Below are 25,994 nucleotides of genomic sequence, written 5' to 3' on the forward strand. Positions count from 1 at the left end.
TTCAATTCTGGCACAAGCCTCTAGATTTCTGCAGGTCAACTAGGTCATGTTCACTATTGTCATTGCCAAGATGGTGCCTGGTTAGTGGTTGGGTACAACTGAGTGGCTTGCCAGGTGATCGCAGTAGGTACTTAAGAGACACCATATACTAAACTGGGGGTCATTCTGAAGAAGGGTCCCAAGCCGAAACATCAACTTTCCTGCTCCTCTGATGCTACCTGGCCTGCTGTGTTCCTCTAGCATCGGCAGTTCTTACTATCTCTATACTTTAATTAACCTTTTTTTTGGACTCATTTTAACAGACAGCACAGGTCCTGACAAAACTGAAGGCACCAATAAACAATATAGGCCAGATAGCACAGAATTTACATTTAGCAATATGTGACTACATCACTAAAACATTATTGTATGATGAGTGGAAGGAGTAGTCTGCCATTTTTTCCAATTGAAACACATATCCAGCAAGGTGGAAATTCTGGTGGCCTCCCCAATTTTGGATAATTTCAGATATTCTCCTTGTCCTACCCCTGGGACGTTGGAAAAGGTTTTTGCTGCCATGCAGCAATCAGTTTGCATTGCAGAGGTTTCTCACACTGCATGTAAAACAGAAGCCAAATTCTGTTAAAATTTAATAACTAAATCCTTAGCAGTCGGTGTGATGGATTGCTCTTTAAGTGCTACCCATTAATTCCTGGGAGCAAGGTTACTGAGGATGAGAAACACATCAAGACATATCACCTCTATTAGAATCCACTGATGGCATACTTACCCATACATGCATTCTACAGCGTAAGCTTGCTTGAAGATGATGGGATGCCGGGAGTGTTTGGCTCTGGCTCAGAAAACATGCCTCCTCCTCCCGTGCCCAGCATAATGAACTATGAATGGAAGGGGCAAAACAATGCAGGCTGGAGTTTCTAACTTCCAAAATAAACAGGAATAACATGCTCCCACACTTAAAACATACTGTGAAATTGTACATGCATGATACTCCCATTAAAACTGAAATATTAACACAAGTCTTTTCATTCTATTTTTATTAATTTCCCATTTAGATTTTTCTGATAATGTCACTGCTCTCTGGTGGTTGTTTTCAGCCATTATCCACTCAGCTTCAGCAAGCACCAAACAGGAGGATCAGTTGAGGGGTAGCCTTCATAGCTGAGTTGAATGCTACCCCAATCCAATATGCACATCCACCAGAAAATGCAGGGTTGCATTCAGGACAACAAATAATAATCTATTCACTAACCCATCACACACCACCCCAAATCAGGGAGGGATTGTGGAACCGCCATAGCCATTTAGGAGTACAAAACTGGCATATGACGCTGGCAAGACAGCCCAGCCTTTAGGAGGAACAAATTTATGTTTCTGTTGTATTTATTTGTACCCAGATAGATTTTCTTTTGCTGCCATGCTGCATGCCAAAAATTCCTGCACTGCTTCTATCTTGGGCTGCTGAGGTTTCCCCACTTTCATTAATCCACCACTAGTAGCCTGCCTTCAATTGCTTGGGCCTTAAGCTCCAGAACTCCTTCCTCAAAACTCTTATCCTCTACAAAAGCACCCCTTCTAACCTATCTCTTGTCCTAATATCTCATGGTTTTGGTGTCATGTTTTGTTGGATAATGCTCCTCTGAAGTACCTTGGGACATTAAAAGTGCTTATGCAATTACAAGTCATCATTGGTCCCCGCTGACACACTCCATTTCTTCATTGCTACACGTCTAATTGGTGCTCTGTAGTGACAATGTAAAATCATAGCCCTCCCATAGAATACAAGACAAGGTCACTGATGTGCAAAATCAGTACTGCACTGCACTTAGTATCTTCCTGAGTTTAGGAAGACAGGTGAGTGAAGGTTGAGTGTCTCTTGGTGCTAGCCATAAGCTCGAGGATGAGCAAATACAGACCAACACTGTAGGGAATTGATCAAGACAATGTTGCAATTCACAAATTGGTCAAAACAAAGTTTAGGATTGCCTTTAAGTGCATGTTAGCGAATAGCAGATTAAGCAAACTGGCTCACCACACTATTCTAATACAAATTAATCCACAATAATGATTTAACTCAACAACTGTAACTATTAGAATGCTTAACTTTAATATTTTCCCAAGAAATCTACCCTCCAATTCATCAAAATAACACCACCTTCTTGGAAGCATATGTGGCATTAGTTTCATTATGAATGTTAGTCCAATTATTAATCCACGGCAAGCTGATAAACATACAGGCTAAGTGGTACATTCCAAACTTGACACTTGAAACTCACATTACATCATTTGTTACTACTCAGTAGTTAATGATGCTTTTAAAAGTAGTGCAAGATTCTAAGGACAGACTATGAAGTCTGAAGTAGGCTGCATCATATTCTTGGCTGAAGGAGATGGCAACCTGGGATCTAAGTGTTCGTGCTAGTTTGAATTTGGTGCATGCAAGTCAGCTTCAATTTATTTAATTCTGTTTGACTTTGGGCAGCTGCAATACAAATTCAAGTTAGAAAAATATGAACTTAAAGAGATGGTCAATGGAATCACAATGCTGGTCAGATATACAGATGTCTGACATTTGAGTTCAAAAGGTCCTCAACAACTGGAATGCGGAAGGAAGAAAATGTGGAGGATGAGGATGCGATGGAGGATGAGTATGTGATGGAGGATGAGTATGCAAAGGAGCTGGACGTAAAGTACCACTGTTACAGAAAACACTGATTTTACTGCACTGGCTGAATATCGTGTTAACATAATATAAACAGCCAATGTGTGAAGTAGATTCTTCTGGATCAAGATAATATAAATCAATGGCTTACAAGTAAAAGGACCCCAACTTATCCTGTTATTCCTCTGTGTAATGTCAGACCCCAGGGAAACAGGAAATTTTTACAGCAATTTCTACTCAAAGAACAAGTAGGACTTGTTTGTGAGTTGGATGGCAGGACCAAAAGAAAAGACATTTCACAAAAATGAACAGCAATAATAGAGGATTTTTACAGAAGAAAAATACTGAGAACTGCACTTGTACTGACATTGACCATCCAGTACCTGTAAAAATCCACTTCCCAATAGATTTGTTTGATCCAGTGATTGAGTATAATCAAAAAGGGACTGCATTGCATCTGACAACATTACAGACAGAACATAATGAGCCTTTTGCTTTGAAGGGAGGGGTATATTAAAAAAAAACCACCATAAATATAGTCTATGTCTGCCAACCAAATCGACACATCACAAAGCTCATTCTTGACTCGAGCAAAACAGAATATACAGATCAGACCAAATGGTAAAGATTCTCATCAAGAATAACAGCAGCGGTGAGAGTGGGTAGTCAATCCTAACCAATTATTTGAATACCTAGTTCTTTCGCAGTCTTTTCTATATTGTCAGCCGAGGCTCCCTCAATCTCCATATTCATGTCTTCACCAGATACTTCAGCGTTACCTGGGCTGGGTGGTGCATTGGTCAGAACATAATAAACAGTTTCATTCTCTCCATACTCATTCGTCCGATTGACCACCCGAATGATTGGACTTTTATTTGTGTCAGGGGAATCCGAATGTAATTGTTGGAGCTGTCCCCCACCAGCAACCTCATTAGGACTTGGCTGTTCCAAGGTCTCAGCTGTACAGCAGTTCAGAGTATCGGGACTGTGCTTCCCTGTGTTTTGTTCCTCATTGTTTGACTCTTCAAGCGGTTCTAGTATAATTCCTCTTAAGTTTGCTTCCGACAAAAACAAACTCTCTGACATGCTGTCCATGCGGCCGTCCTGCTTTTCCCGGTCTTTCATTAGCTGCTCAGACAGTTCAACACTCTCATAACGTACCAACTGCAGCCGCATGTAACCATCTTCATGCTCTTTGTATCTACGGAATGAACATTAATGCAAGCAGTGAGAGCAGGCAATTTATGCCCCACATTGTTTCTCTTTGCTCTACCCTCAACTTGAAAAATTCGTCAGCCATCCAGACAGAGGCAAATACTTAACCAGCTCTTGCGTCCATTAGAACAAGATCTAAGTTAGCAGAGACACTTTTTGGATCTTGAGGATGAAGCAGTTTTTTACCTCCTCCCTCAAGGAAACGGCATGTAATAGTTAAGATTCACAAGCCGCTACGTGGGACATTATCGATGTGAGTTCAGAAGTGTATCAATTTGTGTGTCAATGTGACATCCACAAGACAAACCATATTATGAGAATGCAAGACAACAAAATGTGAGGCTGGATGAACACAGCAGGCCAAGCAGCATCTCAGGAGCACAAAAGCTGACATTTCGGGCCTAGACCCTTCATCAGAGAGGGGGATGGGGTGAGGGTTCTGGAATAAATAGGGAGAGAGGGGGAGGCGGACCGAAGATGGAGAGAAAAGAAGATAGGTCGAGAGAGTATAGGTGGGGAGGTAGGGAGGGGATAGGTCAGTCCAGGGAAGACGGACAGGTCAAGGAGGTGGGATGAGGTTAGTAGGTAGATGGGGGTGCGGCTTGGGGTGGGAGGAAGGGATGGGTGAGAGGAAGAACCGGTTAGGGAGGTGGAGACAGGTTGGACAGGTTTTGGGATGCAGTGGGTGGAGTGGAAGAGCTGGGCTGGTTGTGTGGTGCAGTGGGGGGAGGGGACGAACTGGGCTGGTTTAGGGATGCAGTTGGGGAAGGGGAGATTTTGAAACTGGTGAAGTCCACATTGATACGATTAGGCTGCAGGGTTCCCAGGCGGAATATGAGTTGCTGTTCCTGCAACCTTCGGGTGGCATCATTGTGGCACTGCAGGAGGCCCATAACGGACATGTCATCTAAAGAATGGGAGGGGGAGTGGAAATGGTTTGCGACTGGGAGGTGCAGTAGTTTGTTCCATCCCCTATTCCCAATTCCTCCGCCTCCGCCGCATCTGCTCCCACGACAAGACATTCCACTCCCGCACATCCCAGATGTCCAAGTTCTTTAAGGACCGCAACTATCCCCCCACAGTGATTGAGAACGCCCTCGACCGCGTCTCCCGTATTTCCCGCAACACGTCCCTCCCACCCCGCCCCCGCCAAAACCGCCGAAAGAGGATCCCCCTCGTTCTCACACACCACCCTACCAACCTCCGGATACAACGCATCATCCTCCGACACTTCCGCCATCTACAATCCGACCCCACCACCCAAGACATTTTTCCATCCCCACCCCTGTCTGCTTTCCGGAGAGACCACTCTCTCCGTGACTCCCTTGTTCACTCCACACTGCCCTCCAACCCCACCACACCCGGCACCTTCCCCTGCAACCGCAGGAAATTAGATTAGATTAGATTACCTACAGTGTGGAAACAGACCCTTCGGCCCAACAAGTCCACGCCGCCTCTTGAAGCATCCCAGCCAGACCCTTTCCCCCTATAACCCACATACCCCTGAGCACTACGGGCAATTTAGCATGGCCAATCCACCTAACATGCACATCTTTGGACTGTGGGAGGAAACCGGAGCACCCGGAGAAAACCCACGCAGACACGGGGAGAATGTGCAAACTCCACACAGACAGTCGCCCGAGGTGGGAATCGAACCCGGGTCCCTGGCGCTGTGAGGCTGCAGTGTTAACCACTGAGCCACCGTGTCGCCCCTCAAATGCTATACTTGCCCCCACACCTCCCCCCTCACCCCTATCCCAGGCCCTAAGATGATATTCCACATTAAGCAGAGGTTCACCTGCACATCTGCCAATGTGGTATACTGCATCCACTGTACCCGGTGTGGCTTCCTCTACATTGGGGAAACCAAGCGGAGGCTTGGAGACCGCTTTGCAGAACACCTCCGCTCAGTTCGCAACAAACTACTGCATCTCCCAGTCGCAAACCGTTTCCACTCCCCCTCCCATTCTTTAGATGACATGTCCATTATGGGCCTCCTGCAGTGCCACAATGATGCCACCCGAAGGTTGCAGGAACAGCAACTCATATTCCGCCTGGGAACCCTGCAGCCTAATGGTATCATTGTGGACTTCACCAGTTTCAAAATCTCCCCTTCCCCAACTGCATCCCTAAACCAGCCCAGTTCGTCCCCTCCCCCCACTGCACCACACAACCAGCCCAGCTCTTCCCCTCCACCCACTGCATCCCAAAACCAGTTCAACCTGTCTCCGCCTCCCTAACCTGTTCTTCCTCTCACCCATCCCTTCCTCCCATCTCAAGCCGCACCTCCATCTACCTACTAACCTCATCCCACCTCCTTGACCTGTCCGTCTTCCCTGGACTGACCTATCCCCTCCCTACCTCCCCACCTATACTCTCTCCACCTATCTTCTTTTCTCTCCATCTTCGGTCCGCCTCCCCCTCTCTCCCTATTTATTCCAGAACCCTCACCCCATCCCCCTCTCTGATGAAGGGTCTAGGCCCGAAACGTCAGCTTTTGTGCTCCTGAGATGGTGCTTGGCCTGCTGTGTTCATCCAGCCTCACATTTTGTTGTCTTGGATTCTCCAGCATCTGCAGTTCCCATTATCTCTGATGTTATGAGAATGTTTTCTTGAGGTTATAAATACAAACACTGAGCTGGAGGAGGCCACATGGCCCCTCAAGCCTAGTCTGCTCCCTAATAAGATCATGGCTGATCTGGTTGTCATTGCAAATCCATATTATCACCCACCCCTGATAACCTTCCATCGCCCCACTCACCAAGAATCTATCCACCTCTGCTTAATTTAGGTACATCACTTCCAGGTATAACTATGAAATGTAACAACAAAACCACAGCCATTCAGGTGGGAAGTTAGAAACATTTTTCCACAATGGGTGATGGATATGTGGAACAATATCCCACAAGAAGCAGTGGATGTTTGCAAAATTCATAATTTTTAATCGGAGAATAAGATTTTTACAAGACAAGGATGAGTGAATAAAGAGCTAATGTAGGCAGTTGATTCAAGAACCAGATGAGCAATCTTACTATATCTCAATGCTCCAAAGTTAGTGACTTATAACCTACTTTGCTGGACATTTTGCTTCTACACATCCTTGCCATACTTTGTTTAAATCTAAAGGGACTGTGAAATGAAGACTTGTTTTTGACTTTCTGTCCATATTAGGGAATGATACACATTTTTGCTTTAGTTACAGCACTTAGCAGCAAGACTTAGCAGCACAGCAAAATGCCCTTGACAAGCCAAGAACAATAAGCTCAGTTCGAGTCCTCAAAATGGTCACACTCATGGTCATCAAAACTGAGGCTACTAACTCACTCCATGACAAGTTTTGAGCCACAAATTTGCATTTTTGAGTTGTGGCTGCAGTAACTCATTTCGTGGATAAAAGTCACATAGTTCTACCAGGTCATTGGGTTACTCTCATTAGCGAGAGACTTGTAGTAGCTTAGCCTAAGGTCACTACACCTCAAGGAAGGGGAGGTGAAAAGGAAAGGCTTTCACAGACCCTCAGCTGGTGTGGGAATTGAACCTATGCTGTTGGCATCACTTCTGCATCACAAACCAGCTGTCCAGCCAACTGGGCTAATTGACCTCATAAAATAGGACAAGGTGATGTGACAATATGAAACAAGAAGTGACACAATAACATGAAGAAAACACACAATTTATTAACATACCTGAATCGTGGGTGACCTGAAGGCCACTTAAACTGGTGCTTCTTCCTGAGATGCACAGTCAGATTGTTACCTCTTGTGAAACATTTGTCACAAACATGACATTTGTATCTGGGTTCCTTATCCCCCTGGGAAGGACAAGTCAGTAACAGTGAATTAGTTGGGAGCCACAACTACTATTAAAGGCAGAGCTCTTATCAAACACACAGAGAAGAGTTTGTGATAAAAAGAATTAAAGTTATTTGGCTCCTATTTCTTTAAAAAAAGTAATGAAAATTTCACTCCTCCAATTTTGGGAATTGGTTTTTGAGAGTTACTTTATAAAAGATCTAAATCAAAAAGCGGCTGAAGCTAACAAATCCAGGGTTAATAACATGAGAAACACAAAATCCACAGCATCAGCTAACTGCTGCCGCAGACATGTCTAATAGACTGCTTTGGAGCTGTTTAAACCATGTTACTCACCTGCCTGATTTTCTAGTTGTGTTTAGGGCAGGGAGATCAAAAGAAAGGTGATAGACAGAAAGCAAGACGGATATCAAGAAAGGTGAAAGACAGAAAGCGAGCAATTCTGCTTTCACCAATAATCACGCATAATGGACACGTCAGAATAGATTGATGCCGTCAATTCGTCTATTTTCTACAAGGAACACACTCAAGGAGTAAACTAGTGCTGATTAACCAAATATATAACATATTGCGCATCGGCATTATTTTGACATTACATTAGATTTTCACTTGGTATCAGCAATGGTCAGACAAAATCACTGCAAGGGTTGCAACAGAATATTTTTTATTTGTTGATGCAACATCCCATTTCAGGTGGGAGACTCTTATTGGTGGATTGTAAGTGTAGCAGTTGGATCTTGCAGATTTCACTTTAAAAATGCTGCAAAATATTGCAATCCTTTCAACTGCTTACCTCATGTACCCTCCTGTAATGGGACTTGATGGAATATTGGGATCGTGCAGTGAATGTACAACCTGCAAACTCACAGCGGTAGGTTGGATCCTCACTGTGTGTATCCAAGTGCTTTCTCAGATCCACTAAATTCTTGCAGCTAAGAAACACATTACAACAATCATCATTTTCAAAATACTTTTGATATAAATAGGCAAACCCCCCAATAATATAGATAATCACTCAATGTAAACAACAAATTTATGATAGGGAATGCTGGCCTCCTTTCTTAAATATGGAGATTTTGTTGTGGAATCACAAGTGGTTTTGTAATGTTAGTAGATAATGCATCTATTCTCCACAGAAAGTTAACAGAAGACCTTAAGGGAAAATGTGAGGATTCTACAGCTCCTACATTCTACTTGATCCCAGAGACTAAAGATTAAAATGGAGAAGACATCCAAATAGAAATTATTTGGAATAGCATGGGATTGGTCACATTGAGATGTTTATTACAGGCTGCTGAATAGTGGAAAGATTGAAATAACAAAAAAAAGAATGGTGGGTATAAATAATAGCTGTAATTGAAGACATTTGAATTATCCAAAGATGACTGAAGAGGAAAAAGAAAGGAATATATGTCACATAGGTTAATTAGGATTGCTTGATGTCAGCACTTGGATTCTCAATCAGAAATCACTGCATAGCCATGCTCTGGTTATCGAAAGGAGCTGTAGGCAACCTGGAAACTAAGTAGCATTTGGAAAACACTTAGCATGATTCAATTAATTTAAAAGGAAGGCAGAAAATGAAGAGAGTACACAAGGGCACTTTACAGTTTCAACAGGGAATATAAAGAGATTGTAGCCTATATAATAATGCAATTAGCACAGATATACACAGCAGGGAACAGGGGACGAGAGAGATTCACAGTTGGTGTGCTGCCTCCCAGGTGCCAGGGTGCGTGATGTCTCTGATTGTGTTTTTGGGATCCTTAAGGGGGAGAGGGAGGGGGAGGGGGAGCAGCCCCAAGTCATGGTCCACATTGGCACCAACGGCATAGGTAGGAAGAGAGATGGGGATTGAAGGCAGAAATTCAGGGAGCTAGGATGGAAGCTGAGAGCTAGGACGAACAGAGTTGTTGTCTCTGGTTTGTTGCCTGTGCCACGGGCTAGTGAGGTGAGAAATAGGGGGAGAGAGAGGAGTTGAACACGTGACTACAGGGATGGTGCAGGAGGGAGGGTTTTGGATTCTTGGATAATTGGGGGTCTTTCTGGGGTAGGTGGGACCTCTACAAGCAGGATGGTTTTCACCTGAACCAGAGGGGTACCGCTATCCTGGGGGGGGAATTTGCTAAGGCTATTCGGGTGGGTTTAAACTAATTCAGCAGGGGGATGGGCACCAAAATTGTAGTTCGACTATAGAAAAGGTTGAGAGTAGGGTGGTCCGACATAAAGTTTCAGGGAAGCAAGATGGCACCGGCAAGCAAGAAGTTGGTTTGAAGTGTGTCTACTTCAATGCCAGGAGCGTCCGGAATAAGGTGGGTGAACTTGCAGCATGGGTTAGTACCTGGGACTTCGATGTTGTGGCCATTTCGGAGGCATGAATAGAGCAGGGACAGGAATGGTTGTTGCAGGTTCTGGGATTTAGATGTTTCAGCAAGAACAGAGAAGATGGTAAAAGGGGCGAAAGTGTGGCATTCTTGGTCAAGGACAGTATTACAGTTGCAGAAAGGATGTGTGGGGACTCGTCAACTGAGGTAGTATGGGCTGAGGTTAGAAACAGGAAAGGAGAGGTCACCCTGTTGGGTGTTTTCTATAGGCCTCCGAATAGTTCCAGAGATGTAGAGGAAAGGATAGCAAAGATGATTCTCGATAGGAGTGAGAGAGACAGGGTAGTTGTCATGGGGGACTTCAACTTTCCAAATATTGACTGGGAACACTATAGTTCGAGTACTATAGCTGGGTCAGTTTTTGTCCAGTGTGTGCAGGAGGGCTTCCTGACACAGTACGTAGATAGGTCAACAAGGGGCGAAGCCACATTAGATTTGGTACTGGGTAATGAGCCTGGCCAGGTGTTAGATTTGGAAGTAGGTAAGCGCTTTGGTGATAGCGATCACAATTCTGTTATGTTTACTTTAGTGATGGAAAAGGATAGGTGTATACCACTGGGCAAGACTTATAGCTGGAGGAAAGGCAATTACAATGAGATTAGGCAAGATTTAGGGACCATAGGATGGGGAAGGAAACTGCAGGGGATGGGCACATTAGAAACATGGAGTTGATTCAAGGAAAAGCTCGTATGTGTCCTAGATAAGTACGTACGTGTCAGGCAGGGAAGAAGCTGTAGAGTGCGGGAGCCGTGGTTTACGAAGGAGGTGGAATCACTGGTCAAGAGCAAGAAGGCGGCTTATGTTAGGATGAGACGTGAAGGCTCAGTTAGGGCACTTGAGGGCTACGAGGTAGCCAGGAAAGACCTAAAGAGAGAGCTCAGAAGAGCCAGGAGGAGACATGAGAAGTTGTTGGTGGATAGGATCAGGGTAAACCCTAAGGCTTTCTATAGGTATTTAAGGAATAAAAGAATGACGAAAGTAAGATTAGGGCCAATCAAGGATAGTGGTGGTAAGTTGTGTGTGGAGTCAGATGAGGTAGGGGAAGCGCTAAATGAATATTTTTCAACAGTATTCACTCTAGAAAACGACAATGTTGTCGAGGAGAATACTGAGATACAGGCCACTAGACTATGTGGGATTGAGGTTCACAAGGAATAGGTATTAGAAATCCTACAGAGGGTGAAGACAGATAAGTCCCCTGGGCCGGATGGGATTTATCCTAGGATCCTCTGGGAAGCCAGGGAGGAGATTGCCGAGCCTTTGGCATCGATCTTTAACTCGTCATTGTCTACAGGAATAGTGCCAGATGACTGGAGGATAGCAAATGTAGTTCCCCTGTTCAAGAAGGGGAGTAGAGACAACCCTGGTAATTACAGGCCAGTGAGCCTTACCTCAGTTGTTGGTAAAGTGTTGGAAAAGGAAATAAGGGATAGGATTTATAATCATCTAGAAAAGAATAAATTGATTAGGGATAGTCAGCACGGTTTTGTGAAGGGAAGGTCGTGCCTCACAAACCTTATTGAGTTCTTTGAGAAGGTGACCAAACAGGTAGATGAGAGTAAACCGGTTGATGTGGTGTATATGGATTTCAGCAAGGTGCTCGATAAGGTTCCCCACAGTAGGCTATTGTACAAAATGCGGAGGAATGGAATTGTAGGAGATATAGCAATTTGGATCAGAAATTGGCTTGCTGAAAGAAGACAGAGGGTGGTAGTTGATGGGAAATGTTCATCCTGGAGATCAGTTACTAGTGGTGTACCGCAAGGGTCAGTGTTGGGTCCACTGCTGTTTGTCATTTTTATCAATGACCTGGATGAGGGTGCAGAAGGATGGGTTAGTAAATTTGCAGACAACACTAAGGTCGGTGGAGTTGTGGATAGTGACGAAGGATGCTGTAGGTTACAGAGAGACATAGATAAGCTGCAGAGCTGGGCTGAGAGGTGGCAAATGGAGTTTAATGCAGACAAGTGTGAGGTGATGCACTTTGGTAGGAGTAACCAGAAGGCAAAGTACAGGGCTAATGATAAGATTCTTAGTAGTATAGATGAGCAGAGAGATCTCAGTGTTCATGTACACAGATCCTTGAAAGTTGCTACCCAGGTTGACAGGGCTGTTAAGAAGGCATACAGTGTTTTAGCTTTTATTAATAGAGGGATCAAGTTCCGGAACCAAGAGGTTATGGTGAAGCTGTGCAAAACTCTGGTGCGGCCGCACTCGGAGTAGTGTGTACAGTTCTGGTCACTGCATTATAAGAACGATGTGGAAGCTTTGGAAAGGGTGCAGAGGAGATTTACTAGGATGTTGCCTGGTATGGAGGGAAGGTCTTATGAGGAAAAGCTGAGGGACTTGAGGCTTTTTTTATTAGAGAGAAGAATGTTGAGAGGTGACTTAATTGAAACGTATAAAATAATCAGAGGGTTAGATAGGGTGAATAGGGAGAGCCTTTTTCCTAGGATGGTGACGGCGAGCACAAGGGGGCATAGCTTTAAATTGAAGGATGAAAGATATAGGACAGATGTCAGAGGTGGTTTCTTTACTCGGATAGTAGTAAGGGAATGGAACGCTTTGCCTGCAACGGTAGTAGATTCGCCAACTTTAGATACCTTTAAGTCGTCATTGGATAAGCATATGGACGTACGTGGAATAGTGTAGGTTAGATGGGCTTGAGATCGGTACGACAGGTCGGCACAACATCGAGGGCCAAAGGGCCTGTGCTGTGCTGTAATGTTCTATGTGTTTTGCCATCAAGTATCACTTGGAAGATGGAACTGGGATCGTGCAATAAAAAGTAGTCAATGCCGACACTTAACAGACCTATAGGTAATTACATAACAAACAGGGGATCTACACATAAGGTGCTAAAAAAGAAATCACAAACAACTACGGATGCTGGAAATCTGGAACAAAAATAGAAATTGTTGGAAAACTCAGCAGGTCTGGCAACATCTGTGGAAAGAGAAAGAGAGTTAATGTTTCGGGTCCAGAAACCTTTCTTCAGAACTAATTGTAGCTAGGAGTGGTTGATGTGCTGAGGATGGTTGGCGGTGGAGGTGGGTGGATGGGGAGAGAGAGAACACAGTTGGGCAGACGTAGGAATATGTAAAGGTCACCTTGGGAGAATGAACTGCTGTTAATATGGGCCATTAGTCACTGACAGTGGGTTGTTTATGATAGTGACCCAGGTGATGACAGATCCAAAGTGGGCGTAGGAATGACAGGAAAGCCCTAAAATTGATGAATTCAATACTGACTCCAGAAGATGGAGTGATTCCCATGCAGAAAATGAAGACTTCCATTGCCCAAGCTCATGGGAAAAGATATCTCGCCCAGACCATGACCCCACCATGAGCACCAAGCTATTGTATATTGCCAGTCACTAATCTCATTTCATCTGGTGATCTCCCCCACTATTGCTTCCAAGCTCATACTAAAAACAACAAGCCTCCCTGTTCCCTGGCTAAAATCTGTGTCTCAGGCCTGCTGCAGTGCTCCAGCAAAGCTCAGCACAAGCTGGAAGAATAGCACTTCCCTACTTATCACTTCCCTTCTTATTCTTGCCTAATTATTACTTCACATTCTCCTTGCTTAAATCAGATCTAAAGTAGAGTCTCTGGGCCTGAAATACTAACTCTGTTTCTCTTGCCACAGATGCGACCAGACCTGCTGAGGTTCACCAGCAATTTCTGTCAATGCACTGAAAATGTCATGAAGGAACCTTACACCAAACAGCTGGTCATTTTATTTTGAAGGAGTCTAAGGAAATTATAGCCTAATTAGTCTTTGAGTTGAAAATGCAAATTCATCATGTTAAATTAACAGTATTTCTATAAGTCATAAGCTTGAACAACATCAAAGTCTGAAATGCAGTATATGAATCCAGTACGTGGTTTCCTGAAAACAATGGCATCAGTTAGCAAATAAAATACTTGGAGCTAAATTAGTGGAACATAGGCACAGTGGTTCAGTGGTTAACACTGCTGCCTCACAGGGACCCAGGTTCAATTCTACCCTCCAACTGTGTGGAGTTTGCACATTCTCCCCATGTCAGGGTGGCTTTCCTCCCAAAGTGAAAGATGTGCAGGTCACGTAGATCAGCCATGTTAAATTACCCAAATGTCCTGGATGTCAGGACTAAATAGGTTAGCCACAGGAAATGCAGGCTTACAGGGACAGGGTAGGGGAGTGGGTCTGAATGGGATGCACGCTGGCAGCATGGTGTGAACTTGATGGGCCGAATGGCCTGCTCCAACACTGTAGGGATCCCTCTACAATTCTATAGAATAAAGCAGACTAAGTTTGCACAGATAGATGTTATTGTAGGATACAAGGCAGCCTTAACATATTCTGACTGGGAAAGTGTGGCGTGTCACAATTTTCCACAACGCATGAATGGCGTGCATGTCAAAGTAACATAAAACTTGCAAACAGATTTATTAGCACATTACCAAGTGTGAAGGGATTCAAAGTTAGGAATATATGTTTCAGAAGCTGAAACCTTCACTATTAGTATAAAAAAAGCGAGGGAATGAGTTCAGAAAAATCATCAAGATTACGTAGGGTTACAATTGGATACAATTTTACCACAATTTACACTTTGATTGGTGAAACAATAGGCAGAGCATATAAAATTTAGGAGGTACATCACAAGTAAACATAACTATGAAAAATCCAGACCAACCCATACTTCTGGAAGCAGAAAATAATATTGTATTGTTGGAATAATTGAACAAAATGCATTTCTATTTGAATTGAAGATTATACCTGTATTCACAATACTCGCAACTGAATGGTTTCTCGTCACTGTGACGGAATTTGACGTGGTTCCGCAAGGCAGAAGGTGCTGGACAGGTCATATCACAAAATGGACACTTGTAATAGTTCACTAGAAAACAAACAATCATTCAAAATGCTCATTCGAGCATAGCTGAACATTCCATCCATCCCGACACAAGGAAGTTAGTCAACTGTTTACTGAGACACAGAATGACTGATATTTCTTCTGCATAGAAAACAACTGGAACTATTATCACAACGTTTTAATTTCTTCCTATTGATTTGCAAGGTTTTTATATTCAAATTTGATTTGAGAAAAGTGAGCTTTCTTTTGAGTGCAGGGTAATAATATGGGTTATTTCAACTAACCATTACGTTAATCAACTTAAGCTGTTAGGTCGGGCCAAACACCAACTCTGGATCCCTCTCTCCTCTGCAACCATTATCGTTCACTTTGCCTTATATTCTGATATTTGTACTGTCTAATCTCCCTCATTCACTATCCTTTCCCTGACCTTCCCTTCATTTGTTCTTCCCCACTTCCCACTGCAGAATATACCCAACACATTTTCACCTATCTTAGACATTGTTGTTTATGCTTATAAAATAAGTAGTAAATGATGTGAAAGTTCAATATTTCATCATTCTGAAACAGACATTGTAGTTGAAAGGGCCAGTAGTTTGCTAAAAAAGGTCACAGATAGGAAAATTAGCAACAGCAATAAAACTCTGCTTACCATGATGACGCATGTGATCCCTGAGCAGTCTTTCAGTGGCAAACCGCTTTGAACAGTGGGAGCATTGAAAGCGTTGATCTACCAAGACAAGAATGATGCACAGTATGTAGTATATTTAGAACTAGGATCTGTACAATGTAAAAATGCACATCTGCACGCATCTTTGTGAAGCTGTGTAGCTATGTCAACAGCATTCTCAACCACAACTCAGTTTAAAGTCATTGCTTTACATCAAAATTATAAATTACATTATAAATAACTATCACAGTATATCATCGTGGAACAAGTCAATACCGTCCAGAAGCCAATTAACATCTCGTGTTCAGATTTTACATTCAAAGAATTTCAGCCTTTTTACAGCCATTATGCAGTGGTTGGCAGCCATGTTATATATATCATTTCTAAGTTCCAAATTGGTTTCAGGTAACGAACAAACGCTATGCTTCAAAAAACAGATTTCCTGTTTCCCAAAAGGAATGAAATCATACCTCTGAGAAACCACATCCCTTCCAATGATCTAAAGATATTTTACTTACATTCCATGGCTGTCTGCCTCCGGATGTGATCAAAAAACTTGGTATTGCTTGCAAACATCCCTCCACAGGTGGGACATGCCACTACTTTCTCTTGCGTGTGGCTACGTAAATGTTCCCGAAGCTTAAATTTCACTCTGAAAGTTGCATCACAATCTAAAGAGACAGTCAATGGGAAATTAATCACTCCTACTATGGGGAGCTTGCTGCCAGATTTTTCACAAGCGACTACACATCATAAGCAATTCATTAGCTGTAAAGCACTTTGGGATGCTCTGTACTTGTGACAGGTTCTTTCATATTTAAATTGTGGAGGGTCATTTCCACTAAGCATCACCATGTGGTCAATTGGGTCCAACTGTAAGAAAGGAATGGTGGAAACAAGCAGAAGTTGGTGGGCTGTCCAGCTCCACGAGAACTCACCTTTCCAACGGCAGGGAATTATTAGATTAGAATCTGTGGTTGCATCCCGATCTGAACACATTCCATGCATATCCACGTGTCTGTAGAACCACTCTGGATTCTCAAAAGTGCTCTAGGGAGAAAGTAGAAAGACTGAAAAAAGTTATTAGAAACTGTTAAAAAACAATATGCAATCTGTGCCAATTTCACCATTAGTGTAGAATAATAGGAACCAGCACAAATCAGGTCATCTCCCCTCTTGGACTTGATTTTAATAGTTTACAACTAATGGGAGCTTCTTCCAGTTGGCAGTAACAAACATTGGTCAGTAAAGATACAAACGTATAACACACAAACCTAGAGTAGAAATAGGGCATCTGGCCCCTCGAGCTTTCTCTGCCATTGGATGAGGAAATCTTGGAACAAGAGAAACAAATTCAATGCTTCAATTCCAAAGAAAGATCAAACATCAACTGTTTCACTCTCCAGAGAGTCTGTCTGACCTGCAGAATGTTTCCAGCATTTGCTGTTTTTAACGTCAGATTTCCAGCATCTGCAGCATTAGATTCTAATCTAATAATAAACATTTCAGGATTAAGCAGCCAGCCTGATCGGCACCCCAGTTTCCACTTTCAACATTTACTCCTCTCAGCCACAGTGGCACCATCTACACAATGCACTGCAGTAACTTATTAGTGTCACTACCACTAAAGGGACAAAGGCAAAGGTACAATGGAAACACCATCTATATGATCCATTTGAAGCCACGCCCTACCTTAGCCTTTAAAAATTCAATGTTTCCAGCATTTGCTGTTTTTACGTCAGATTTCCAGCATCTGCAGCATTTTGCTTCTCCACCGATAAAGATGCTACAGGGATAACAATAGAGCCGGAATTCTACTGCACGTGTGAATGTTTAGAAATACTAACTTCCTCTGCCAGAGAGCATCACATTTCTGGTCTAATATAATCCTGCTCACTCTAGAAATTCTTATGTTTAATCACTGAAATTCAAAACAAAACTTAAGAAATCTCAAGGGTAAAACCGAAATAAACAAGAGTGCATGGAGTAGTGGATATGAAAAGGCAATTCAGATTTGCACGGTTGACTTACATCACAGTGGCCCCAGAGACAAACAAAACTCTCTGGGATTTCTGGAATGACATTGCGGCTCTGCTGATCCATTAGGCAGTGTTCAAGTTCCGTCTGAGCCTGCAGGGACTGCAGACCCCAGTGTTTCAGTTTTGTGTGGTAGGCGTGAAAGTAAACATGACGGATCAGGTCAGCTGAGCTCTCCACTGAGTAGAACCCACACTCTGCCCACAGACACTGGTGCTCCTCTAGGAAACAATCACACAAAATGGGATCAGCACAACCAAGATTATTTTGCTCAGGCAAAAGAAAATTCACATTTAACATAAAATTAAGGTTAATCTTCCAGCACCCAAGTCAGAGTAATCTCCAGTTCCTTTGACAAAGTTGCAGCTTTATTCTAAAGGAAAGACTCTTTTTCTCTCTTATTCATTCACAGCATTATGCTGTACTGAATTTTTCCAGAACTCATTCTGTTTAATTACAGGATTTCTGCACACTTTGTGTCGTTCATTAGTTCTTTCTTAACATTTCTGAATGGTCAATTCATTTGATTCGGTCGGTGCAATAGCAAAAATCTACAGGCGATTTTACAATACGGTCACTTGTACAACTGTGTCCGATATTAAATGAAGTGGGGGAAAATGGAAATGGTGGGTTCCTAAACTGCTGAGGTCTAAAATAGTAGACATTGTAATATAGGTCAGCAGTAACGGTGCTAACATCGAACCCATCCTTATTTCTGTTTTCTGAAGAAAGGTCCTGACCCGAAACGTCAGCTTTCCTGCTCGGCCTGCTGTGTTCATCCAGCTTCACACTGTGTTATCTCTATTCTGTTGCCATGTTTAGAATTTGGGCAATTCAAAACTATGTTTCTGTTTCAATCAGCGGCACTAACAATAACAAAACTGTATTTCCAGAAAATACAGCATGCTTTCAGCAGCTTGAAAGGAAAAACTGTGTGTTAAAGTTAAAATGTAAGTTTACCCACATTTATTGGATGAAAAATAACAAATACTTTTCAGAATATTTCTGATAAGCAGTTCGTTCTGAAGAGTGGGAATATGGTCATGCAAATTTTAAAATTTCGTGCACTCCAGGTCGTCCAGAATTTCATTCCATCATTTAATATTGCTCACCCACCACCACAATCTCCACTGCCAGTGCCAGAATACTAAACAATAAAATTTTCAAAAAGAATGAACTTAAACACTTTTCCCAGCTTCCAATATTTCCAAATGGCTTTACAGTCAATGACGTACTTTTGAAGTACAGTCACAAAAGGGAAAAGAGGAGTACACTGATGAAAACAGGAATACAAACTTCAGCATATCTTGCAGAGTTGCAACAATGGATAGGTGGAAACTAGCCACTCAGTGACACAGCCCAACTTAAAAACATAAGGGGAAAAACAGTCAAAGGAAGACAAGGGCTGCAACTAAAAAATGTTTTAAAAGTTTGAGATATTGTTGGTTAGTACCTCAGTTATTTTCATACAGCATGGTATAATGTAGTTATTTGTTTTTAATCTAACACTGTAAACATCATGTTTTACGTTTTCCCCACCGCTGTTACCCTACCTTGTGGTTCAATGTCATTTTCATCTCCCTGAACCTGATCCTTTAAATGGTCTGCAATGTGATTGCTGAAATCTTCCATTCCAGACGCAGTGAATCCACAAGAGCTCCATTCGCACAAAAGCACCAGAGAATTGTACTTCACACTCTTCCCAGCTGCCATTATATTGCATCTAGTCAAAAATTAGAAAATGTACTCACTGTATCACTGTTTTTAGAATACTTCACCATATCTTGTGCTGTCAGATTGTAATGCTTCTCCCTGAACATATCAATATACATTACGCAGATTATCAAAGTACTTTAAAAGCTTCTGTTTCCCTTTCCAGAAGGTAATAATACAACTCGCAATTGTTAATGCATCAACTTTGTTTTAAAAATCAGCAGATATTTAGGATTCATAAAGAAATGTATGTAAAAGCGGGAATGCCTTATGTATAATTGATTTTGAGATTGTTTCATTTAAATGAAACAGGATCCTGGTGCCTCATGTTTGGTCATCAAGTGAGAGACTCTGTTTCAGTATGTGACCGTAGCTGGTTAGACATTTGTCTGTTGTCATGTGGTGAAGACAGAGTAACAGATATGAAGAGGCCTTTAAAATGCACTCAAGGGTTCAGAGTTACCACTGACTGGAAACTGAACTGAACCAGCCACTAAGTACTGTGGTTACAAAACGTAGTCAAAGGTACAAGTCATCAGTGACCATAAGATACAGTAGAATTAAGCCACTGAGCCCACGGAGTCTTCTCTGCATTTGGTTATAGTGGATGTTTCTCAACCTCAATCTTTTGCTTTCTCCCCATAATCTTTGATTTCTTTGCTAATCAAGAACCTATCTGTCTTAAATACAGTCAACAATGTGGCCTGTACAAGCATCTGCTGCAATGAGTTCCACAGATCATCCTCTGACTGCAATAATTTCTCTTCATCTCAGTTCTAAAGGGCCATCCCTTCACTCTGTCCTTGTGTCCTAGCCTCTAATCAGTGGGAATGTCTTCTCCATGGTCAATCTACACAGGCCTCTCTGTATTGTGTACCTGGATGCACGCAGCTCCAACAAAATGCAAAATAATCAACACATTTCAGGATTAAGCAGCCAGCCTGATCGGCACCCCAGTTTCCACTTTCAACATTTACTCCTCTCAGCCACAGTGGCACCATCTACACAATGCACTGCAGTAACTTATTAGTGTCACTACCACTAAAGGGACAAAGGCAAAGGTACAATGGAAACACCATCTATATGATCCATTTGAAACCACGCCCTACCTTAGCCTTTAAAAATTCAATATTCAGAATTTTGCTGGTTAGGCAAGCATTTATTAACCTAATTGCTCAAAGGTAATGGTGGATGACTTCTGAAAGCACGGCTGCCCATTTTGTATAGGTGTGCCAACAATGTTGTTGAAGGAAGCGTTCCAGGATTTTGTCCCAGCAACAGTGAATGAATGACAATGTATTTCCAAGTCAGCATGGCAACTGACTTGGAGGGGAACTACAGGTGGCACTGTTTCCACATATCTGCTGTACTGTCCTTCGAGATGGAAACAGCAATGGATTGGGAAGCTGCTGTTTAAAAAGCTTGGTGAACTTTCGAAATGCATCGTGTAGACAATACTCATTGCAGATATTGCGTGTTGGTGGAGACAGTGAATAATTGTTCGATGTGATGCCAATCAAGCAGGCTGCTTTGTACAGAACAGTGTCGAACTTCCAAAACGTTGCTGGAGCTGCAGTGATCCAGTCAAGAAGGGAGCATTTCATCACAGCTCTGAAGAAGAGTAATCTAGGCTCAAAATGTTAGTTTGCTCTCTCTCCATAGACACTGCCAGACCTGCTGTGATCATCAGCATTTGTTGTTTTCAGTTCAGACTCCAGCATCTGCATAATTTGCCCCTACACTTCCGACTTGCGCCATTTAAAATGGTGGCCAGGCTTTGGGAGTTAAGCAGTGAGCCAGTCACAAGAAAAACTGCAAATGACTTACTTCAGTAGCTACATTATTTGTATATGGCAAGTCCAATTCAGTTTCTGGTCAATGCTGGCAGTGAGCAATTCAATGATGGTCATGGCATTGAATGTTGAGATCAATGATTAAATTCCTGTTCTGGAGATGTTCATTATTGCTACAGAACGGCCAAGCAATGTTATATGCCACAAGTCAGCCCAAGCCTGGATATCATCCAGGTATTGTTGGGGACTGCTTCAGTATTCAAGTTGTGAATAGCGCTGAACATTATGGAACTGTAGGTGAACATCCCCACTTCTGACCTTATGACGGACAGTGGGTCATTGAAAAGGTGGCTAGACATAGTTTGGCCTAGAACACTACTCTGAGGAACATCTGCAAACGCGTCTTGCAGTTTAGATGACTGACCTCCAGCATACATAATCACCTTTCTTTGTGCTAGGTATGACACTGACCAGTCAAGACTTTGCGCCTACTTCCATTGGAAGTTGGAACTTTATCAATTGCTGCTATATCAAAATTCAAAGCCTCCTTCCTAACAGCACAGCGAAGGCCGATATAGGCCAAAGACTGCAGCAATTCAAGGTGACAGCTCACTACCATCTTCTCCTGGGCAATAAATGCTGCATTAGCCACTGATGCCCCAATCCCTTGAAGGAACAATAATAAAAATATGCACCATGACATCTGTTTGATATGCTATTGTTATTACTGATTGGCCCACATACACCATTACATCACTGACAGTTTAGAAGAACTAGCACCTACACAGCACAGTATGTCAGAACAACTGACAGACAAAGAACTACCTTCAAATACAAAATGCTGGAAATCTAAACTAATGATCAGAAAACGGTGGTAATACTCAGATCAGGCGGCATCAGAACCTCTTAGGAAAGTTCAGTCCTGAAATGCTGACATGGTTTTTCTTTCTGCAGATGCTGCCAGAACTGAGTACTTTTCTCATTTATTTGTCAAACTAAGTTTAAGGTACGTTTTGTTGCAATTCAGCCCGTTGCCATAAAATCTAACCTTTGGAAGGATAAAGTACATAAGCTATTAATATTACAAAATCTTTCAAAGGAGAGACAGTATAATAATTTCAAGGCTTAAGGGAAATATAACAAAATATTGAAATAACTCAGCAGGTCTAACAATCTCTGTGGATAGAAACAGTAATTGTTTCAGATTGCCAACCTTGCATCAGAATTCCATCAGCAACGGAACTAACATTTGATGAAAGATCAAATTGAAACATTATCTCGGTTTCTCTCTATAGGTGGATTCAGTCTTCCCGAGTTTTTCCCCAGCTGTTTTTGTTATTTCCGATTTTCCAAAATGTGCAGTATTTGTTTTTCTTAATTTCAGTGAAAGTGGCTCCAAATACCAGGTCAGAACATCTCAGTCCAGCTACATCATCCACATGACATAACAAGCCATGCCAAGATGAGTGTCACATTTTCATTCAAACACGACTATCTAATCATGCGTTGTTTTTCTAAAAAAAAACCTTCTAATGCTGACTACTTCTAGCTTTAAATTCAAAACAATCTCAATTCCCCCTTAACAGAAAGGTTTAGCTGGTCATGGTACCCAAAAAGAAAGGGAATGAAAATCTTCATGTTTAAAATGTAAAAATTACCCTGAGCACGAAGTGAAAATCCCACTTGTTCCCAAAACTTTATAAAACTCCTTAGGGAGATTCAATACCCCATGACACACTTCTTAAAAACCCTTTGATGATTATGTAACACTGAAAAAAACAAATCACACTTTGTTTGATTTCAATTAAATCTAATGTTGAAAAATCATCCTGCAGTACAGTGATATTTTAAGTTTTTAAATGTGACTACAATGGTTTTCAGCAGGGCTACGGGGTACAGCCTTTCACAAGAAAATGTTGGCCTTAGTGCGATTTCTTTCATAACAATGAAGGAAAATAACATAATGAAGATGAGCGACTAAAGTAGAAAAATAAAAGCTCAAAAATGAGGTGCCAACCAATTTCTGCTGGTATAGCATATTAATCCTTTCTGGAAGGCTACACCATCAATTTTCCTTTTGTGGAATTGGAATATTTGTATTCTTTTGCAAGTGGGAGTTAAGCATATGTGATTATTTCTATTGTATCCGACTGTGGTGAATATTATCCTCTATTTTTCTAGTATTGTTAGCCACTCATCTGATGTGATTTCTTGATTAAGGAAATCAGATGTTGTTCAAAAAAATCAATTACCCTCTTTTGCGTTTCGCCATTTTGCTTCACTCAAATCACATCCTTTGTCCAGATGCTCTCGAGTATCTATGAGTTTGCATCTTCCAAGATATCATAGAATCAGAGTCCCTACTGTGTTGAAGTAGGCCATTCGGCCCATCATGTTCACGTGACCTACCAATGACCAACACACCCACACGGCTAACCCATCCAGGTAACCCTGCATTTCCCATGACAAATCCACCTAGCCCGTGCATCCCCAAAAACTACGGGCAATTTAGCACGGCCAATCCAGCTAATCTGCACATTTTTGGACCGTGGGAGCAAACCAGCGCAGATACAGGGAGAATGTGCAAACTCCACACAGAGAGTCACCCAAGGGTGGAATCAAACCAGTGTCCTTGGCACTGAGGCAGCAGTGCTAGCCACTGAACCACTGCAGAAGATTCTCAATGAACTAGAGCACATGGATCCACTTCTGATCATTTATGCTTGTCCAACGCTATCTGTACTTAGAACTTCAGACTTTGGTTAGTTTACTTTGGAAGTGGTCACTCAACACGTTTGCTGCCAAAGAGGTTGTGAAGGTCCCAACAGTATCTAAAATATAATAGGACAGTTAGACCACTATTTAATGCAGATTGTATACTGCCAGTATGAATACAAGGAAATGGTCTTCAATCATACAGACACTGCAGTAGGGATAGGAGATTGCAATGTTATGCTATCACTACTCTACCTATATTTAAAAATACAATGTGAAATCATAAACTGAAAACATTTAAATCTATTTCCATATATTAGTTCCGATAATATTCCAATAGCAGAGAAGTACCAATCAAGATAAACAGGCTTGATAACTTTGCTGGCCAGGAACATATTGTTAAAACAGAAAGAAGAGTGCAGCTGAAAGCAGTCTTTCTACAAATCATGAACAAAATACATTCTGATCTTATTTTAAAATAAGAAGATGCAATTATTTAAGGATCTCCATATGCTTTATTAAAAGAAAGCACGATTTTCAGTACTAGCTCGATTAACTGAAGGGCCTCTTATCTCCTTCGAGATTTTTTGACTCTATGTCACATCCCACCTCACATATAAAAACGTTAACTTTAAACTTATCAAAAGAGGTAGACCACTATGTTTCCATTTCATGGCCAGATGGTTCACCTACATGAATAAAAATAGAAAATGCGGCAAAAAACCAACAGATTTGGCAGCATTAGTGGAGACAAACAGCAGTTAACATTTCAAAGCAGGGACCGTTTGTCAGGAAGCGCTTGGAAGCTCCTAACAACATAAACAGACAGACCAAAGCAGAATTTTCTCTTTAGTAAAAGAAAATCAAAAGTTACAGGATCAAAGATAGTAAGAACAATTCTGTTTATCAAATCTTTGACAGGATGCAATTAAAACTGGTCTATCATTAATTCCTGCTGAGAAGGCTTCTTGAACCACTGCAGTGCAAGTGGAACAGATGTAACCACAATGTTTGATAGGCAGTTGCATCATCTTGACTTAGTAAAGCAGAGCTGGCATGAGTGCCTAGTCTCAGACTTAATGCTAACAAAATCAAAATTTGAAGTACCAAAGAAGTCATACTGAACTCAAAATGTTAATTCTGTTTCTATCTCCACAGATGCTGCCAGACAATCTGACTTTCTCGAGCAATTTGTGTGTTTGTTTCACTCAAGGCTGCCATCTGCCTGGATTGGGGATGCACGGGGAAAGCCTGCAGACATCTGGGTTACAACAGAGTGGCACCAAATTTGTTTGGCGTTCATGTCAACCTTCGGTTGTGTTTTACAAGAGGCAACTCAACAAAACAAGAAAAGAGCTGGAGGATGGTGGTGAGAGGGAAACCTATTAAACCAATCCTGCTGACATCACCGCCTCCTAGCAGTCTCCTCCACCTTTCCACAGGAACAGGGTGGAAGCCTGGGAGGGATTGCAGTGAGGAGCGGGGGGGGGGGGGGGGGAGGCCAGCTCACACGCAGCTTCATCCCATTAACACTCACCTTCAGCCGCCCCCACCCCACATCCTCTCGCTTTCCTTCTTTCTTCCCCCCCCCCCCATCTCTCTCTTCTCCACCTCTTCTATTCATTCATTCATTCCTTCCTTCTTGCCCACCTCACTTTTCTTTTCTTCCCTTTTCATTTCCTTCCTTCCTTCCTCCTCACCCTCTCACCTGCTCTCAGCCCCGGTTCAGGGCAGGGCTAGCGCCGGAAGTGTGGACCCCGCAGCGCCCGCGCGCCACCCAACCTCGACCGCCCGCCACATCCGGCGCGCGAGCAAATCGGATATCAGCCCCTCGCGCCTGCGCCGATTCAAACGGGTAACGGCCGCCTGTCGGAATCGCCCTCTCTCTCCCCGGATTATTTAAAGAGAAATACAGAAGAAGTAGGCCGCCCTAGGATTAAACGTTTGTTTGTTTAGTTTAATCGTTCCCCTCCTTCAAGACGGGTCGAAATTCCCCGTAGCCGGGCGGCAGGCCGCTCTGATTGACATAACTTCCTCTAATCGCAGGTGAGATTCCGGGAAGGCTGACCAATCCACAATCGGCTCGGTCGACGCTTGTCTCTGATTGGTGAATATCCGTGCCCGGCTGGTTCAGC

At 42.5% G+C, this 25,994-nt stretch overlaps 1 protein-coding gene across 5 annotated transcripts; it reads right to left on the reverse strand.

The window, feature by feature from the left end:
- Positions 1–1,053: 1,053 nt before the first annotated feature.
- Positions 1,054–25,634, reverse strand: hinfp (histone H4 transcription factor). 5 transcript variants are annotated; one of them, XM_059638939.1, is made up of 10 exons: positions 25,568–25,634; positions 19,192–19,361; positions 17,633–17,859; positions 16,540–16,651; positions 16,120–16,272; positions 15,584–15,661; positions 14,835–14,955; positions 8,483–8,621; positions 7,564–7,688; positions 1,056–3,863 (listed from the first exon to the last, which is right to left on the reverse strand). In XM_059638939.1, exons 2-10 carry the CDS (start codon positions 19,349–19,351, stop codon positions 3,335–3,337), a joined length of 1,644 nt encoding a protein of 547 aa, XP_059494922.1. In that variant the 5' UTR covers positions 19,352–19,361; positions 25,568–25,634; the 3' UTR covers positions 1,056–3,334. The 5 variants fall into 5 exon arrangements, with proteins under 5 accessions (XP_059494924.1, XP_059494926.1, XP_059494922.1 ...); XM_059638940.1 differs by having other exon boundaries at positions 25,510–25,609; XM_059638938.1 differs by lacking the exon at positions 25,568–25,634 and adding an exon at positions 23,397–25,358.
- Between the last annotated feature and the right edge of the window lie 360 nt (positions 25,635–25,994).

The sequence above is a fragment of the Stegostoma tigrinum genome, chromosome 32 (genome assembly GCF_030684315.1).
Source record: "Stegostoma tigrinum isolate sSteTig4 chromosome 32, sSteTig4.hap1, whole genome shotgun sequence".
NCBI classification, from domain to species: domain Eukaryota; kingdom Metazoa; phylum Chordata; class Chondrichthyes; order Orectolobiformes; family Stegostomatidae; genus Stegostoma; species Stegostoma tigrinum.

Excerpts from the sequence above, each read along its gene's own strand:
- hinfp (XM_059638938.1), bottom strand. The coding sequence starts at position 23,416 with ATGGCGAAACGCAAAAGAGG. Across the intron at positions 19,362-23,396 it reads ATGGCGAAACGCAAAAGAGG|ATGCAATATAATGGCAGCTG; the intron begins GTAATTGATTTT and ends ATTTTTGACTAG. Across the intron at positions 7,689-8,482 it reads ATTACAGGAGGGTACATGAG|GGGGATAAGGAACCCAGATA; the intron begins GTAAGCAGTTGA and ends TGTCCTTCCCAG.